The sequence below is a fragment of the Colossoma macropomum genome, unplaced genomic scaffold (assembly GCF_904425465.1).
Source record: "Colossoma macropomum unplaced genomic scaffold, Colossoma_macropomum, whole genome shotgun sequence".
In the NCBI taxonomy this organism is placed as follows: Eukaryota; Metazoa; Chordata; class Actinopteri; order Characiformes; family Serrasalmidae; genus Colossoma; species Colossoma macropomum.
The window spans coordinates 2,504,688-2,521,970 of NW_023494785.1; the positions used below are offsets into that span (position 1 = coordinate 2,504,688).

The window sequence follows — 17,283 nt, forward strand, 5'->3', positions numbered from 1 at the left end:
ACAATTTAGTTCATTTAAATTATCAGAATATTTTATCAATATTCCACCAAAAACTCCTGTACAGACTTCAGCTATTCTCACACTGGCGATAACTGTGGAAAATGGGAAAAGAGCCAAAGTGTTATTATTATTATTATTATTATTATTATTATTATTATTATAACATCTAAATTTTATATTACTAAAACTATTATATTACTATAATTTAGTAATCAGATCACATCACTCTGTAGTGATGAAATAAAAAAATATATTAGGACTTATTCAGCAGAAGAATTCATGCCTTTAAATTACAAGAATCAGTTTCCAGTGAGAGAAGAAATAAATCAATAATCACTGATAATTATTTGGTTATTATTGTTTTACGTTTGAACATGAAAAATCTCACTAACTTTATCTGTTCTGTTCCACAGCGAGTCTTTCATGTGAGTATTATATTTCTACTGAACACTTTTCTCACTGTACTCTCTCTCTTTGAGAAAGATGTTTATAAATTGCTGCTTCTTTCTTCTTTTTCACTCACCATGATTTTTCAGTATAAAGGCTTTTACACATCAAGCACAGTTCATTTGTGTAATTTATTCCAAAATTTATAAATCATTTCAAGCATGAACATAACTGATGATGTCTCACTCACCAAATGGGATTGTCAGACACCAGAAATGTGACATATTTTATTATCTCTGTTTGATTTTTGCGAACTTTCACAGGCAACATGAACTCACTGACCAATGACAGTCATCTCTGGCTTTGTTGGATCGTCTGTGTCCCAATGACAACAACATTTTAGCTTAAACAATTTCACCATTACAACAAACAAAAATGAACTGAACAATATGAACAACAGCAAAAATCAAAAAACATGTTGTGTCTGGTGTGTATAGTTTCAGTGTGTTTTGCATATGGATGTTTTGCATTTGTGTTGTTTATTAATTTATTGTGTAAAGGCCTTGACATTCAAAGAGTTTAGTTTGTTTAAATAATAAGAATATTTCATTGATTTTCCACTACAACCTACAGAAACCCTGTGTGTTCCTGAGACTGTCACTTTATTTCTGCCTGCATACCAAAACACCAAAAACAGCCCAAAATATTTATAGCATCACTTCTACAACTTCAGCAATCAAAAGCCAAATTTCTCAATTATTTTTTTTCCACTACTGAGGTTCGCCAGGTGGGAAACATGAAAACAGAGGCTACAGTTATCATGTTATACCAGCTTTGACCAGCAGGGCTGTTTTCTTTTTTACCCCTGGAGACCAGTGGGGTTTTTCACAAAGCAGGATTTCTCAGTTGAGCCAGGAAGCTTAAGCCCAAAGTCTAGCTTGTCCAATAGAAAATGAGCTGAGCGATTCTTATTGGACAGTCCTCATCTTTGGGCTTAAGTTATCTGGCTAACTGAGAAATCCTGCTTTGTGAAAAAAAAAACCCAGGCAAAAAAGATTCGCTGGGAAACTAAGTGGTGAACATCAGTGGCTAAATCGCCAGAGTTTTTTCAGTAATGCTCTTTTTCCAGTTCACTAAGAGAATCAAACAGGGCTGAATTTGAACATGAAGAGTCTCTAACTTCACTTTATTTATTGTTTTATTCCACAGTGCAGCGTTCAAGTGAGTGTTATATTCCTACTGAACACCTTTCACACTGTACACTCTCTCAATGTAGATGATTATGTATCATGAACTGTGCTTCATTATTATTTGCTTCATTTAAATGGTCCTCACCACAGGGACTCATCCTGATCCTGTTGAGACACCAAGTGAGTAAACATATAAATGTATTTACTGTATATAGAAGCCATTTTCTGACTGCATGTTTCTGGATTCATGGGTTATTCAGAGCTCATGCTTGTACTTTACCACTGACCCCTCGTTTGTAATGTAGTTGTTTATAATCATATTCTGTTACTGAAAGTATCACGTGTCTCTCTCATGTATAATAATGTGCTCTATAGATTTCTGGTATTGGTCAAGTAATTTCTATTGTATTTACAGAAAAACGAAAAAGACGTGCGAGTGAGTCGAGTGACCATCGGCCCAGTAAGCTGATACTTTCGCTCTCTGGACTCTTTACATACAAAACCTGGACACTGTGCACTCTGAACATTTACTGTTCTCTCTCTGTTCACACTTCAGTGACAGTAAATATAGCAGGTTAATCGATCAGCTGCGTCTCTGAATTCATTTCATTATCTGATCTGATGACTGTGAATCAGCTCAGTACAGTTAGTGTGGTTCAGTGAAAACAGGCACCAACGAACAGTCGATCTTCAGTTATTTACAGCATTAAATCAGATTAGAAATGAGCTGAAATTACTGTGAAATGATTTCATGAAAATGTTATTGTTTCCATAAAGACTAAATGGTGTATAAACAAAATCCACTTTCACTAAACCAAATGATTTAATGTGATAAACTTTTCACAGAAAAACCAGGAAGAAGGCGGAGTTATGATGATGCATTTCTCTCAGATAGTAAGTGAAAATGATCTTTCTCTCTGAGCTGTTGAAGCTCTGTGTGGTTCAAATATATTGTTGCTGTCCAAAAAACAAACAAACAAACAAACAAACAAGAATACCCAACTGTCCATGTTTTCTTATTTTTATTTTCTCCATCATTTATAGCCTTTTACACTGTATGAAAACTGAATTATTAATGGACTGATAGAAATGCTGCAGAATTACTTAATAAAACCTCAAACTTATTCAAAGTTAGGAGCGTTTTTGTCTCCTTCTGTATTGGAGTTACATTTTTTGGACAGTGATGATGTGATTCCACAGTTGGAGCACAAATCTGCATGAGTAGATTTTGAAAAATTGGACTTTAAAAACATTTTTTTTCTCATTTTAAAACTTCACAATTTGATTAATTAACAAAAAACAAAAGTCCACTATCTTTATTGAGATTGACTTGTGTGTGTGTGTGTGTGTGTGTGTGTGTGTGTGTGTGTGTGTGTGTGTTTGTTTTACAGTGTGGTCAGTGTCTGGTTTTAACAGGTAAATTTGTAGTCATTGTAAGTAACGTCTGATTCATGCTTCACATGGTGGATATTAAAGTAAACAGTACCTTGTGTAACAGGTACATACAGCAGTACTTGGTTCTACAGTGCAGTAATTACTCAGTTTAACAGGTAATGATGTATTTTACATGTAATATTTGAGATGAATATGCAAATATACAGTAATGTGAGAAACTGCAGGTAATTGTGAGTAATTATTGCATCGTAGAACCAAATACTGCTGAAAAACCTGATAGTTTTACAGAAAGAGCTTCCTGTATGTTTTAGCTGTTGTTTTCTGAACACCACAGTGTTTGGAGGGTGTTTGGTCTTTGAGGTTAGTGATGCACTGTAATGAAAATTCTCAGTTAATATCAAAACTGAAATTCAGGACACACTTGGCTGAGAACTGAAACAGAAAAGCTGACAATAAATAAAAACAGTTTACATAAAACAAGCTTACAGTAAACTGGCTGCAGAATGTGCCTCAAAAATCCTTCATCCTCCACAACGGAGAGTGTTGGGTCGTCCAAGAGGCCAAAGAATTCCATTGGTTTTTAGTCATTTTTTGCACTTTGGTTGTCATTTGTGATTTTATAAACTGAGTGTACAGAAGTTGTGGGCGTGGTCGCAGGGACTTTCCTTTCTGCTTCTGTTTTCTTTGTATTGAGGGTCGTGTCGTATCTTCAAGTGGTATCAAACCTGTAGTGGGGTTTCTTGGACCCCCTCATGATACTCAGTGTGAACGGTCATTATAAACTGCTTATCTAATGTAGAAATGTAAAAAGGTTCCACACAGCACAAACTTTTTCACCCCCTCTGTTTATGCACTGTCACTCAAACTGGGTTAACCAGTGCTGCTGTGTCTGTTTGCAGGAATGAATCTTTGTTATATCTGTGAACCAAAGTCGTCAGCATAGATTTTAGTGTCATAATAAACAGGTACATTTAGTCTGTTTCACATATAATTTGCTTAATGGTTTATATTTTTATTTGTTTGTTTTTCTCTTTATGTTCTTTGCAGTCATATTAAAGATGACAGACTGTGACGTGATTTATTTATTAGATTTTATTTGACTATTTTACATCATGAAAACCTGGAGTTCCATTAAGGATGTGTAGACTTTCTCTGTATGTTTTCCGCCTCGTCACAGTGTTGTGTGTTAGTGATGCTCCCCACCTTAATTTGGTTCAGTTCTTTAGTCTCCTGCTGGATTTAATGTTATAGTTAAGCCGTTTTGTGTAAGTTTGTATGTTTATGCAGATTCGTTGACATGCTGAGATGTTTTTCCTTTTTATGCTGGAGTAACGCATTAATATGATGTAAATCTATGTAATGATGTGATTCTGTAATTTGATTTGTGTTCTGTTTTTACATTTCCATGTATTGAACATTTGAATTTGTGCTTTTCACATATTTCAGAATGTTCATGTTGATGTTTTATTAAAATTTATTTGATCTGTGGGAATAAAGTCAACACAGCATCCTTCATTTCACATTATCACCTGCAGGGAGTCGGTGTTGAGTACAGTGATGGAGCCAGTCCTCTTTATTGGCATATTCAGTCGGTTCCTTTGCACACGTTCTTCAAGTAAATAGCTGCAAAGTTTCTGAGATCTTTAAAAGAAAAAAGGTCAAGTGTCACGTAAGGTCCTTTAAATTTAAGAACGTGCCATGATTTTTCTATATGACGTAGTACTTTTTGCCCCGAGTTTAAAGTTTGTTTCTTTCTAACATCGACTCAGCATAAAAAACCCAACACAGCAGTTTTGCCTGTTAATTCAAAGAAAATTGAGAGAGATCCACAAGTTGATGTGGGCATTTTGTCAATGAGGCTATTAGGTGATACTGATATATACAGTTGTGTCATCTGCACAGCAGTGAAAAATCAACCCCATGTGCTCTACTTATGCTTCCAAATGGTAAGTGGCCAATGCAAACTAAATAGGACAGCTCCTAGAATAGAACCTTGGGGAACTCCACAAGACATGACGTGCCACAAAAGGTTTTAAAGCTCCACATAAAACTTTCTGTTGAACAGATGACGCAGTAAATATCAGTGCCTGAAATGCTTACCCAGATCTATAATCCATCAATTAAGATGTTGTGGCCAGTAAAATCAGAGTTCAAGCTCAAATCAATGAAACGAGACCTTTCTGTCCTCAGCATTGAGTCTTAAATCAGTGTGTTTATCAAAATCCACTTCTGCATTCTGGTGCATTTTGTGCCAAATTATTCCTGAAACAGTTCCTGTTTGACACAATGCACAGTGCCATATTACAGTACACTGGTGTCTAAGGGCTGGATTTGGGATTGGGAAGTGTGTGGGTTTGCTGCCTCAAACAGTCTCCATGATTTTCTAAAGGAAAACTTTATGATAAGGTTTTTTTGTGGATTTGATCTTGATAGTTCCTTATACACTGCGAAAACATTGACCACAGCAGAGTCAAAGAAATACTGAAATAATTTATTATATCATCTGTTTGTCCTATGGAGGACACTGTATTAGCCAATCAGTTTTTGACAGGTAATCCAGCACAGCTCCTGGAGCATGAATGTCCTTCTTACTCCAAACACCTAAGTTTACCATTAGCCTTCTAGAGATGGTTCCTCCAGAAAAGGTGATCACATTTGATGTCACTGTGCCACATGCACCAATTTACAGCCCAATCAGATCTGGAAATAGAGGGACTGGTACAGAAATTGCTCACATACAACACGTGTCCTGTTCCATACAGCAGGACGCCCAAAAATGAAGTCACAATCATAACTTTGTCTGATCATACAGATCTTTTTCCTTCACACTTAAAATACATATGTTCAGGTATGTCCAGAGATGGAATCAACCACCACAAACATGTTATATCTTCTTATTGGTTTGCTTTTCACATTCTGTTTTGACCTAATATGAGCCCTGGAGGCTACCATCCTTTCATCAATAGTTATATCTAAGTGGTAAAACACCATCTATAGGCAGAATAGGCGAATGTCTAGGGATTCCACAACGGTCGAGGGCTTTACATCATTGTTCTACAGAGTCAAAATGAGTGAAGTATTCATTTTCTTACTGGAAATGTTGATTGGTTTTATATTTAGTGACAGCCAATGTGACTGATTCAAGTTTGAACTCAGTTACCTAATATATAAAAAAATCTGATAAGCTCATGTTGTAAAAAGTAACCCACCCCCCCTCCTGTTTAATCAGGGTGCAAAATTTTTGGCCTGGAAGGTCCCCAGTTTGATAGGCCTGACATAGGTCAACAGGAAACCTGAGAGTGGGGGCTACCCAACAGCTCAACAAACAATACACTTTTTATTTAATACTTACACCGTGACCAAGAGCCAGGAGAGAACTCTGAGAAACTCGAGAGCAGTTACCAAAACACCAGCTTGGCCAAGAGATACAAGCACATGGCATGTTAACTCATGACTGAGCCCAGGACAAACAAAGAGCCGTCCTCAAGTAGAGCCCAACACAGGTGTGACTGGTTATCACTGATTACTGAGTGGTCACTTCTAGTGATGCCTCAACAAACCAACATACTGTCACATGATTAACTGAGGAGAAAAGATACTGTGTATAAAAAACAGTGAGTCCCCACTGAACATAATGATAACCATTAGCTTTAGCTTTAGCTCAGCATTTCTCCCTCGCAAATGGCTCCTTGTCTAAAAAAACATCTCTTAGCTTTTAATGAGCCGGGCAGAATATATCTGATCAATAAAGCACATTTTCAGTTCTACTCCTCTGTGTTTGCTGCCAGCTATACATGCAGCTGTAAAGGACCCACATCCTACATTTTTCTCGTATTTTATTGTCTTTCTTCAGGTCTAAATATGATGTCTTTTATGTAAAGACTCATATTTTTTTACATGATCATTTTCCAATCTCTCTTTATCCCATAGAATTAATCAGGCTGTTTTTGTTACTGTACCTTTAAGACTGATACATGTAAATGAGCTCTGTTCTGACTGGCTGCCCAGTTTTGTGCTCAGTCAGAGCAGAAATACTCTGTAACTTTACTGTGAACGGGCTAAACTGCATTAAGAAGAATAGGAGAAGTACAGAACATTTTATAAATAAATACGTATTTTACTCTATATGTGATTAACTTCCTGTTCTTGGATAAGAAACAATATTTTACATGTTAATTTTTGAAAAACATGGATTTGGAAAAGTTGTATTGTGTTATTTTTCTCAGTGTTGGGTAGTTTTATTGGAGATAATAGCTGTATTGTGGTATTTTTCTCAGTGTTGGGTAGTTTTATTGGAGACAATAGCTGTATTGTGGTATTTTTCTCAGTGTTGGGTAGTTTTATTGGAGATAATAGCTGTATTGTGGTATTTTTCTCAGCGTTGTGTAGTTTTATTGGAGATAATAGCTGTATTGTATTGTGTTTCTCAGTGTTGTGTAGTTATATTGGAGATAATAGCTGTATTGTGTTGTTTTTCTGCGTTGTGTAGTTTTATTGGAGATAATAGCTGTCTCTCTGACAGAAATAAACCAGTAAAATTACTGAAAATTATGCACATCTTACTGTTTACTGTGGAGTGAAGCCAGTAAAGACGGGTCAGTGAAACCTGATAGTTTTACATAAAAAGCTTCCTGTATGTTTTAGCTGTTGTTTTCTGAACACCACAGTGTTTGGAGGGTGTTTGGTCTTTGAGGTTAGTGATGCACTGTAATGAAAATTCTTGGGTGAAACCAACACTGAAACTCAGGACACACTTGGCTGAGAACTGAAACAGAAAAGCCGACAATAAATAAAAACAGTTTACATAAAATAAACTTGATAAAACAGTCACAGTACACTGGCTCCAGAATGTACCTCAAAATTGTACGTCCTCCACAACAGAGAATGGTTGATCATCCAAATCAATGAATTCCAAAGTTTTTTAGTTATTTATTGCACTTTGGCTGTTGTTTGTTTGTTTGTTTGTTTTTTTATATACTGATTGTTTCATAAAGTGTACAGATGGCCTCAACATGCTCTTAAGGACTTTCTGCTTCTGTTGTGAAAATAATACAAAAATAGTCATCTACAAAAAAAATTACAAACAAAACAGAGGGCCCATTAAAAGTCAGAGTTCAGGTATTCAGAATTCTCACAGAGAATCTTTTTTACTTACGTAATTTTTTCACTTTATTTCTGGTGAAATAAAGTATTTTCATTTTAATGTAGTTATGTAATAACTGATGTTTTTGGGGGGAAACATGCCTTACACCTCTCCTTCTTTCAATCTAACGCCCTACAAATTCACATCCTCACCTTCTGTTCCTGTGATGAAGTTTTTGCAGTCAGTTGTGAGATGCCAGTGTGGCTACGAGCCACTCTGCCACAACTCTCTCCTGAATTCCCTTCGGCTGTCTGCCTGCTCCTTCTGCAGTTACAGTCCAGTCCTCGTTCTATTGAAATCTGTTTTCATTGTACCTGCTGCCTTGGCTAGTGCAGCCTCAATAGGATCTGCCTGCCCGGCCACACATGCTCTCCTGGCTTGGTTCCAGTGCTTCCAGCGTGGCTGCGGCGTCTCTAAACGCGGCGGCTCGCCCGCCTCCACTCCTGCCCAGGCCCACCTCAAGCCTCTTCCAAACTCCACCCCTAACTGGACAGGCAACCATGCACCAGCGCGCCCTGATGGACAGATTGCATCGCCTGTACTGTCTTGTTCCACTTTGTCACAGATCCGCCGGAGGTTACCCCTTCAACGGCCATTCCAGTCAGCTACACAGGTTCCTCATCTCTCTTGCCTTTGTCTCTTTCCACCTTCCTCATATCTATTCCCCTCTCTTCTCCCTAGTACAGGGCCAAAATTCCTGTCCTTTACCATGCCTTGCATCTGCTCAGTTGGATGCAAAGCCTTATTACATTAAGCCTTTTGTTCGCTGAATTGTTACAGTACCAGTTAAAAGTTTGGACACACCAGTCAAAGGTTTCATTGTTTTCTACATTGTAGATTAATATTGAAGACGTCAAAGCAACGAAGAAACAAGAAACACACCGGAAATTATGGAGCAATCAAGAAAGTGTTAAACAAGAATGTCTTTTATACTTCAGATTCATCAAAGTAGCCACCTTTTGCTTTGATGACATCTTTGCACACTCTTGGCATTCTCTCAGTCAGCTTCATGAGGAAGTCACCTGGAATGATTTTCAGTCAACAGGTGTTAATTTAATTAACAGGTGTGCCTAGTCAAGAATTAATTTGTGGAATTGCTTGTCTTCTTAATGTGTTTGAGACCATCAGTTGTGTTGTGTGGAGGTAGGCTTGATACACAGTTCTATAGTTCTGTATAGAACTGTTCCTTCATAGTTTTGATGTCTTCAGTATTAATCTACAATGTAGAAAATAATAATAAAAAAAAGAAAAAACTATTGAATCAGAAGCTGTATGTTTGTCAGTTTCCCTGCATCCTACTTAAATCACTAGTTATAATCTAGCTGTATATTCTCTTAACTGGGGCTTGCTGGTTTGATCCTACTATATTGTGATCACTGCCTTTGTACAGTTGATAGCATCACTTTAAGTTTCTTACATTCCACTTTATGTAGTATTTCGTTCTTTCATGATGTTGCAATTGCTCAACCTTCAGATCCAAGCCCCTACCCTTTCCTACCAGACCTTTTTCATCCCTGTCCCACCCATTTTAACCCTGTTTCTCTTTCTCCCCTTTTCATCTTCATCCTCCACCCGGCTTTTCATCCTGCCCCGTTCATCCTGCATCCACCCCCACCCCTTTTTTCCCCTCACCCACTTGCATCCATCCCGTCTCAGCTCCATCTTGACCCAGTTCCATCTCAACCTGCTCCATCAGATCAGCTCCTGCAACCCAGCCCTACAACTAATGTATGACTCAACTCGGCTCCATCTCAAGTTCAACTCCACCTTGGTTCACCTCCATTGTGTCTCAGCTCTGCAACTCATTTGTGCCTCAACTCTGCTCAATATTGGATCAGCTCCAGCACAATAAGCTCTGCAACATGTGCCGATTCCACTCGGCTGTATCTCAGATCAGCTGCATATCAGATCTGCTCCAGTGCAACTAATTTCTGCCTCAACTCTGCTCCATCTCAGCTCAGCTTCAGTACAATAAGCTCTGCAACGCATTTCTGACTCCACTCGGTTCCATCTCAGATCAGCTCCAACGCAACTCAGCTCTGTAAATCATTTCTGCTCCATCTCAGATCAGCCCGAGTAAATTCAGCTATGCATTTCATTTCTGACGCAGCTCCATCTTGGATTGACCTCATTTCGCATCAGCCCCATCTCAGATCAGCTCCAACACAACTTAGCTCTGCAACTCATTGCTGACTCAACTCTGCTTCATCTCGGATCAGCTCCAATGCAGATCAGTTCTGCAAATAATTTCTGACTCAACTTTGCTGCTTCTCAGGTCAGCTCAATTTCAGACCACTTCCATCACGGTTCAGCTCCAACACAATCACTGGCTTAACTTTGCTCCACTTTGGACCAGCTTTGTCCTAATTCGGCTTCATTTTCACTTTTTCTCTCAGACTGGACTAACATTGGTTTGGTTGTGAAGACAATGCCTGTGCCCCTGGGAACCTGCCACTTTCGTAGTCATTTTGACCATTCTGTCATCCCATTCAGCCCTCAGTCCCTGGGAGCAATGTCCTTTTCTCAGTCAGTGGCCTTTTGGGGGCTTGAATTTCAAGCAAGTTATTCTCAGCCAGGGTCATAATTGAATAACCGTACAGTTGTCAACAGGAAATTCCTTGCCAAACTACCTCCTGCCGTGATATGAGCATCATCCAGCTGCCTTCATGATCATGCCCATCAACTCCCACACACAGCAGCTACAGCCATTCCTGCTCCATGTTCCTTGCATTCAGGAAGATATAATCTTTTCGTCATATATAACGTCTTTACCTGCCATGTTTAGCACAGCCTTCACAATCCTGCATTGACCAGAAAGGGGTTCCCCTGTCGAGTCCTGGTTCCTCTCAAGGTTTCTCGTTCGCTGCGAGTTTTTTCTTGCCGCTGTTGCTCTCGGCCTACTTATCAGGGGTTGTCTGGATGTCTGTAAAGCAGCATGCCACCATCAAGATATTACACTGAATCAAATTAATCTGCTCCGTTTTTCTTCTCATTTTACGACCTTAATAGCAAACTGCTTACTCCAAGCACCATATAAAGGGCCAATTTAACTAGACCTCTTTTCTGTCAGGCTAAACTCCCCCACATTCATTCTGGAGTTCTTTTGGGGATCTGGCCTCCTAGCTTCAGGCAGAAGCCCAAGTTCTTAGGGTTTTCCCTCCCCCTCAATCAGTCTTCCCTCATACTACCCCCCACATGTTGAAGGCATGGCCTGAACTTGAAAATGCAGTTATGTAATAACTGATGTTTGGGGGCCTGAAACCCCTCCTTCTTCCAATCTAACACATCCTTTCATTCCTGTGATGGTTTTTGCAATCTCCACCACCACCCCATCTCCTCCCTGTTCCTCAGTCCTACCACAGCTATGAGGGGTCTGGTCTTCTAGCTACAGACAGAAGCTGCCCAGAACTCCAGCCTCAGTTCTCAGAATTCTCCCCCTCCCTCATACTACTACCACCATGTTGAAGGCACAGTCAGAACCCGCAAAATTTGTTTTTTACAGAGCACTTTTCTTAGTTTTACAACTTGAGATTGTGATTAGCTGGCTAGCTAACGGATCTCAGCAAAATAACTACTGCTTTTTCTACTGCAACTCTCTAATCATTTTAGAACCACACGCTCAGCAGCTATTAATTAAAGCTGTTGCTTATGTTCTACTACAAGGACCTGTTAGCAAACAAATTTAACTAATGTAAGCTGAGGTCATCAGTAAGTTACCAGAGAGCTCAGTGAAACATCTCTTTCTGTTAGGAAATATTAATTTAAAGTAACTCAAAATGTTTGAGTAGTTTTCCATTAAACAACTTTTACTTTAAATGCACTCTTTACTCACTTTATTTATTATTACTTTTTGGTATTTCTTATTACTTTTTTAGTTGAATTTTAACTACAGTAACTGAGTAACTGGGTGAAAGTGACTTGGTGAAGATTGAGATCTTTTGAAGCCTCAGGCCTAGGAAGGGCATCAGGGACCATTATGAAGTTCATCTTTGTCGACTGAACTCTGAGTCATCAGCATAGCTTTTATTGTCATAATGAATCAGTACATTTAGTTTGTTTCACATATAAATAATGGTATATATATATATTTTTATAGGTTTACTTTTATCTTTAATTTTACTGGTTACAGTGTCACATTTAAGATAATGAAGTGTCTGAGATTATTTATCTGATTTTACATCATCAAAACCTGAAATTCCAGTCAGGGTGTGTAGGCCTTTTATGTCGATTGGAACTCTTTCATCACAGTGCTCCCCTGCCATCTCGATCTTATTGTTTGAAGTATACAGCAAAATTTAATGTCATATTTAAGCCTTTAAACTTTGTATGTTTGTATGTTTATGCAGATATGTTTACATGTTGATATATCTTTTTATGTTTGTGTAATCATGAAAAGTGATGCTTTTAATATTAAATTTATACCCCTACTATTTGATTTGTCTTCTATTTTTACCTTTCAATGTGTCACCATCTTTGGGAATTTGAATAGGTGCTTTTCACATACTTCAAAATTTTCATGTTGATTGTTTATTTTAAATGTTGTTGATCTGTGGAAATACAGCCGACACAGCATCCTTCCTTTCACATCTTATCACCTGCAGGGATTCAGTCTTTCTTAGCATATTCAGTCTGTTCCTCTGCATAGTCTTCAAATAGCTGCACTTCCGAGACCTTAAAAAGCAGTTCAAGCAGCATGTTTGGGTCTCAGAATGTAGGCATGCACTATTTTAATATACATTTAATACTGTTTGCCAAAGAGTTTAAAAAGTTTCAGTATAAAAAGTTTATTTCTTTTTAACGTAGATTGAATGTTAAAACCCAGCACCACAGTTTTGCCTGTTTAACTGGAGAAAATTTTGAGACATTCACAAGTTGATACAATCAGGGCATCCGGTCAGTCTGTCAATGAGGCCATAAGGTAAAACTGAAATATACAATGTGTCATCGGCACAGCAGTGAAAAATCAATCCCGTTTCCTCTACTTATGCTTCCAAGTGGTTGCCAGTACAGACTTAATAGGAAAGGCCCCAGAATAGAACCATTGGGAACTCCGCAAGACATGACATGAAAGAAAAAGGATCTGAAATTATGCATAATTTTTTCTGTTGGAGAGAGAGGACCTGAGCCAGTAAAGAGCACTGCTTGAAATGCCTACCAAGGTCTGTAATCCACCGATCCATCCATTAAGACGTGGCCAGCGGAATCTAATTTTAAGCTCAGGAACAGAAGCAGCAGATACGAGACCCGTCTGTCATTGTTGAAAATGATTAACGGCTTAGATTAGTGCAGCCTCTCTGCTCTGACAGTCACATAACTGAATTTTTGAAAATTTAAGTCTGTAGTTTAAGTCAATCAGTGTTAAAGACAGTCTTGTTTACAAATGTTAAATTCAGTGTGAACATAGCCGGCTGTTCTACAAACCCAACTCCAAAAAAGTTTGGGAGTGTGTGAAATGCCAGTAAAACCAGAAAGCAGTGATTAGTAAATCCTGTTTGACCTGTATTACATTAAAAACAGTACAAAACCACAATATTTGATGTTTTATCTAATGAACTATGCAACACAAAAAAGTGGGGACAGGAGCATTTTTACCACCGTGTTACATCGTCTTTCCTTTTAACAGCATTTAATAATTGTTTGGGGACTAAAGACACAAACTGAACCAGTTTTAAAAGTGATTTTTTGCCTTGTTATAAAGTCTTCAGCTGCACAACTGATCGTGGCGTTCATTGTCGTTTTCTGTGCTTCATAATGCACCACATATTTTGAATAGGAGACAGACAGGCCAGTCTAGCATCCCCCACTCTCTGGGTTCACAGCCATGCTGTTGTAATATGTGCAGAATGTTTTTTTGTTTTCATGTCACAAATTGCTCAATTACAAATGCATTATTTGTTTTTATATACTATATTTATTCACCTGCCATGCTGACTGGTAGGTTGAGCAGATTCACTGCACAAAAATCATATGCAGTTGGCGGGTAGCAGGTGGCCGCTGGGATAGGCTCCAGCACACACCCCGTGACCCAGAGGGATAAGCGGTTTAAAAATGTGTGTATGTGTGTGAGATGGTGGCTAATTTACCACCAAGTGTTTTTTTAAAAGCTTTTAACAACTTTACCAGCCTTTTTTTTTGCCCTGTCTCAACTTTTTTGAAATGTGTTACTGGCAGCAAATTAAAAAGTGGCAAATATTTAAAAAAATAAATGAATAAATTAAATTTCTCGGTTTCAACATTTGTTATATTGTCTATATTTTGCACAGCATCACAACTTCTTTGGAAATGGCGTTGTACTTCATCTCTGCTAAAAGGGTCGTTTACTACAACATTTACGTTTAATACAACATTCACAACGCATGAGAAATTAATTTTAGAAAAAAAATAAATTACTGCATCTGTGCTATCAAACTTTTATGCAACATTTCATGAGTTGTGATGGGAAAACTTCTGCCATCTGGAAAACACACCTACAATTTAACTGTATATAGAACAGCATCTCATTCAGATCCAGCAGTAAAGTGCAGTCTTTAAAGATGATATAATTATTAATGGAAAATGGAAAAAGCAGCTTCATATCACATCCTTAAAGCAAAGGCAAAGTAAAAGACAATTCCTATTCAGCAGCATTGCTGTTGATAAGGTTTTCTTTGGCCAACACTAGTTTGTTTTATATGCCTGTATAACCCCAGGGGAGTTTAATCAGAAGAAGAACACTGCTCACACTGACCGCGTCCAGTTGGAGGACACAGCAGTGATGTTCCTGAAGGATGCAGGAAAAACACAGAGGCAGGAGCAACACTGCTGCATAAGAACGGACGAAGCAGCAGTACAAATAGCTGAAAATGAATATAGTAGCCTTTGTGAAATCTGTATGTCTGTATTTTGAGTCATACAGTGTCAGAAACCACAATCACATGCGTTCATACACTTTGAGGAAAGAAAGTGAAGATTCAGGAATGCAGTTAGCAGTAGGTATGTGCACATGTACTCGAGTACTCTGGTAACTTGCAGTATTCAAATACCATAATCACAATTTGGGTATTCTTTACGTCTCGTAAGGAAGGAAGACAGAGAAAATATAAACACCAGCAACTCAGTGAAATGCAACAATTTCGTATTTGTGAGCATTTTATGTTATACTTTACTACTCGAAACAGGTGACTGAACATCAGCGTGCTGCTAACTACTGCAGCGGACATTAGTCAAGTCCACAAACAATGAACACACACTGATCAGGCATAACATTATGACCACCTCCTTGTTTCTACGCTCATTGTCCATTTTATCAGCTCCACGCAGACACAGCAGTGCTGCTGGAGTTTTTAAACACTGTGTCCACTCACTGTCCACTCTATTAGACACTCCTACCTTGTCAGTCCACCTTGTAGATGTAAAGTCAGTGACGATAGCTCATCTGCTGCTGCACAGTTTGTGTTGGTCATCCTCTAGTCCTTCATCAGTGGTCACAGGACGCTGCCCACAGGACGCTGTTGGCTGGATATTTTTGGTTGGTGGACTATTCTCAGTCCAGCAGTGACACTGAGGTGTTTAAAAGCTCCAGCAGCACTGCTGTGTCTGATCCACTCATACCAGCGCAACACACACTAACACACCACCACCACGTCAGCGTTACTGCAGTGCTGAGAATGACCCACCACCCAAATAGTACCTGCTCTGTGAGGGTCCATGGGGGTCCTGACCACTGAAGAACAGGGTAAAAGGGGGCTAACAAAGTATGCAGAGAAACAGATGGACTACAGTCTGTAACTGTAGAACTACAAAGTGCACCTATGTAGTAAGTGGAGCTGATAAAATGGACAATGAGCGTAGAAACAAGGAGGTGGTCATAATGTTACGCCTGATTGGTGTACATTTCTCTGACTAATAACATGTTGGCACATCGATCTCGGAGGAGAAAATGCCTTGTGTAGAAGATCACGCGTCCAAAGTAACACTGGGAAGCTCTATCAGCTCATTAGCTCATCTGAAGAGGCAGCCTCTGTTACTCATCCAGCACTGAAACCAACCGATTTCTCTCGGCTGTTTTTGCATAATAACTCATTCCTCTGTGTGCTGCTATATTTTTGTGCAATGCCAGCGATGTCACCCAAGAAGGTCAGTCTACAGCCATACATTATCCTCCACTAAAGTCTGTTTATTTTTGCTTGCAGTTGTTTTTCTTTCTCTGTGGTTAACTAGTTACCCACTCCATGAACTCGGATACGTGAATATCAGTCTTAGTCGGAATGCACATCCCTAGCTGGCTCACTAACTGGTTTCTCTCACTCACAGCTCCAAGGTGGGCTTCTGGAGGCGTGTTTTGAGTCTTTGTCACGATTTCAGATCAGTTCCACAGCTGGAGCAGTAGTGAACACACTCCTCGAGGGCTGAGTTCTCACTCTCTGTCTCCCACATGTGCTCAGGTCTGCAGCGAGGGGTTCTGCAGGTGAGTTTTGAGGTTTTTCTCTAGTAGCACTAAACTCTGCACTGCCAAACTCCTGCAGTCTGCATCAGGATCACTCTCTGCTACATCTGCACACAGCAAACACACACACACACACAAGTACAACATTCAGTAATCCACAATTTAAAATACATAGTAAAAGGACTCATGGTGGTCAGACCCCTAGTGGTCAGTCTATTTGGATGAGCCAGGCTTCCAAATGTAAATAGAAGCAGGATACACTTGTATATAGTGTATTAGTGATGGACCGCAAGTGAGGGTATATCAAAAACTTGGACACAGTCTGTACCAGCCAGCCATGCTCTGGTCTCCACTAGATCATCACTGAGTTCCAGCAGCAGATTCTCACTGGGCATGCTCAGAAACACCGCACACACTGCAAACAACACACCCCTCCTCACCATCCTACAGAGAGAGAGAGAGAGAGAGAGAGAGAGAGAGAGAGAGAGAGAGAGAGAGAGAAAGGGAGAGAAAGAGAGAGACAGATGCTCATTGAATAAACAGTTAATGATTCTAAATGATTTTGAGTTATGCAGTAACAATTCAGTACTACAGGGAGTGTAGGGGGTGATACGGCGTCTACTGTTTCATTTAAAAAGCCTCTATAATGTTCATATGATCCACACAGTCACTCTGACAGACTGTAATACACTACAGGAAGTGTAGGGGGCGACATGGCTTCTACTGTTTCATTTAAAAAGCCT

At 39.1% G+C, this 17,283-nt stretch overlaps 1 protein-coding gene across 1 annotated transcript in view; it reads right to left on the reverse strand.

The window, feature by feature from the left end:
* Window positions 1–15,911: 15,911 nt before the first annotated feature.
* Window positions 15,912–17,283, reverse strand: part of telo2 (TEL2, telomere maintenance 2, homolog (S. cerevisiae)) — a 20,227-nt gene continuing 18,855 nt past the window's right edge. The window contains exons 20-21 of the mRNA XM_036581408.1: window positions 16,869–16,984; window positions 15,912–16,647 (exon numbers count right to left, since the gene is read on the reverse strand). Of these exons, the coding sequence (XP_036437301.1) occupies window positions 16,535–16,647; window positions 16,869–16,984 (229 nt within the window). The 3' untranslated portion in view covers window positions 15,912–16,534. The remainder of the gene's footprint in view (window positions 16,648–16,868; window positions 16,985–17,283) is intronic.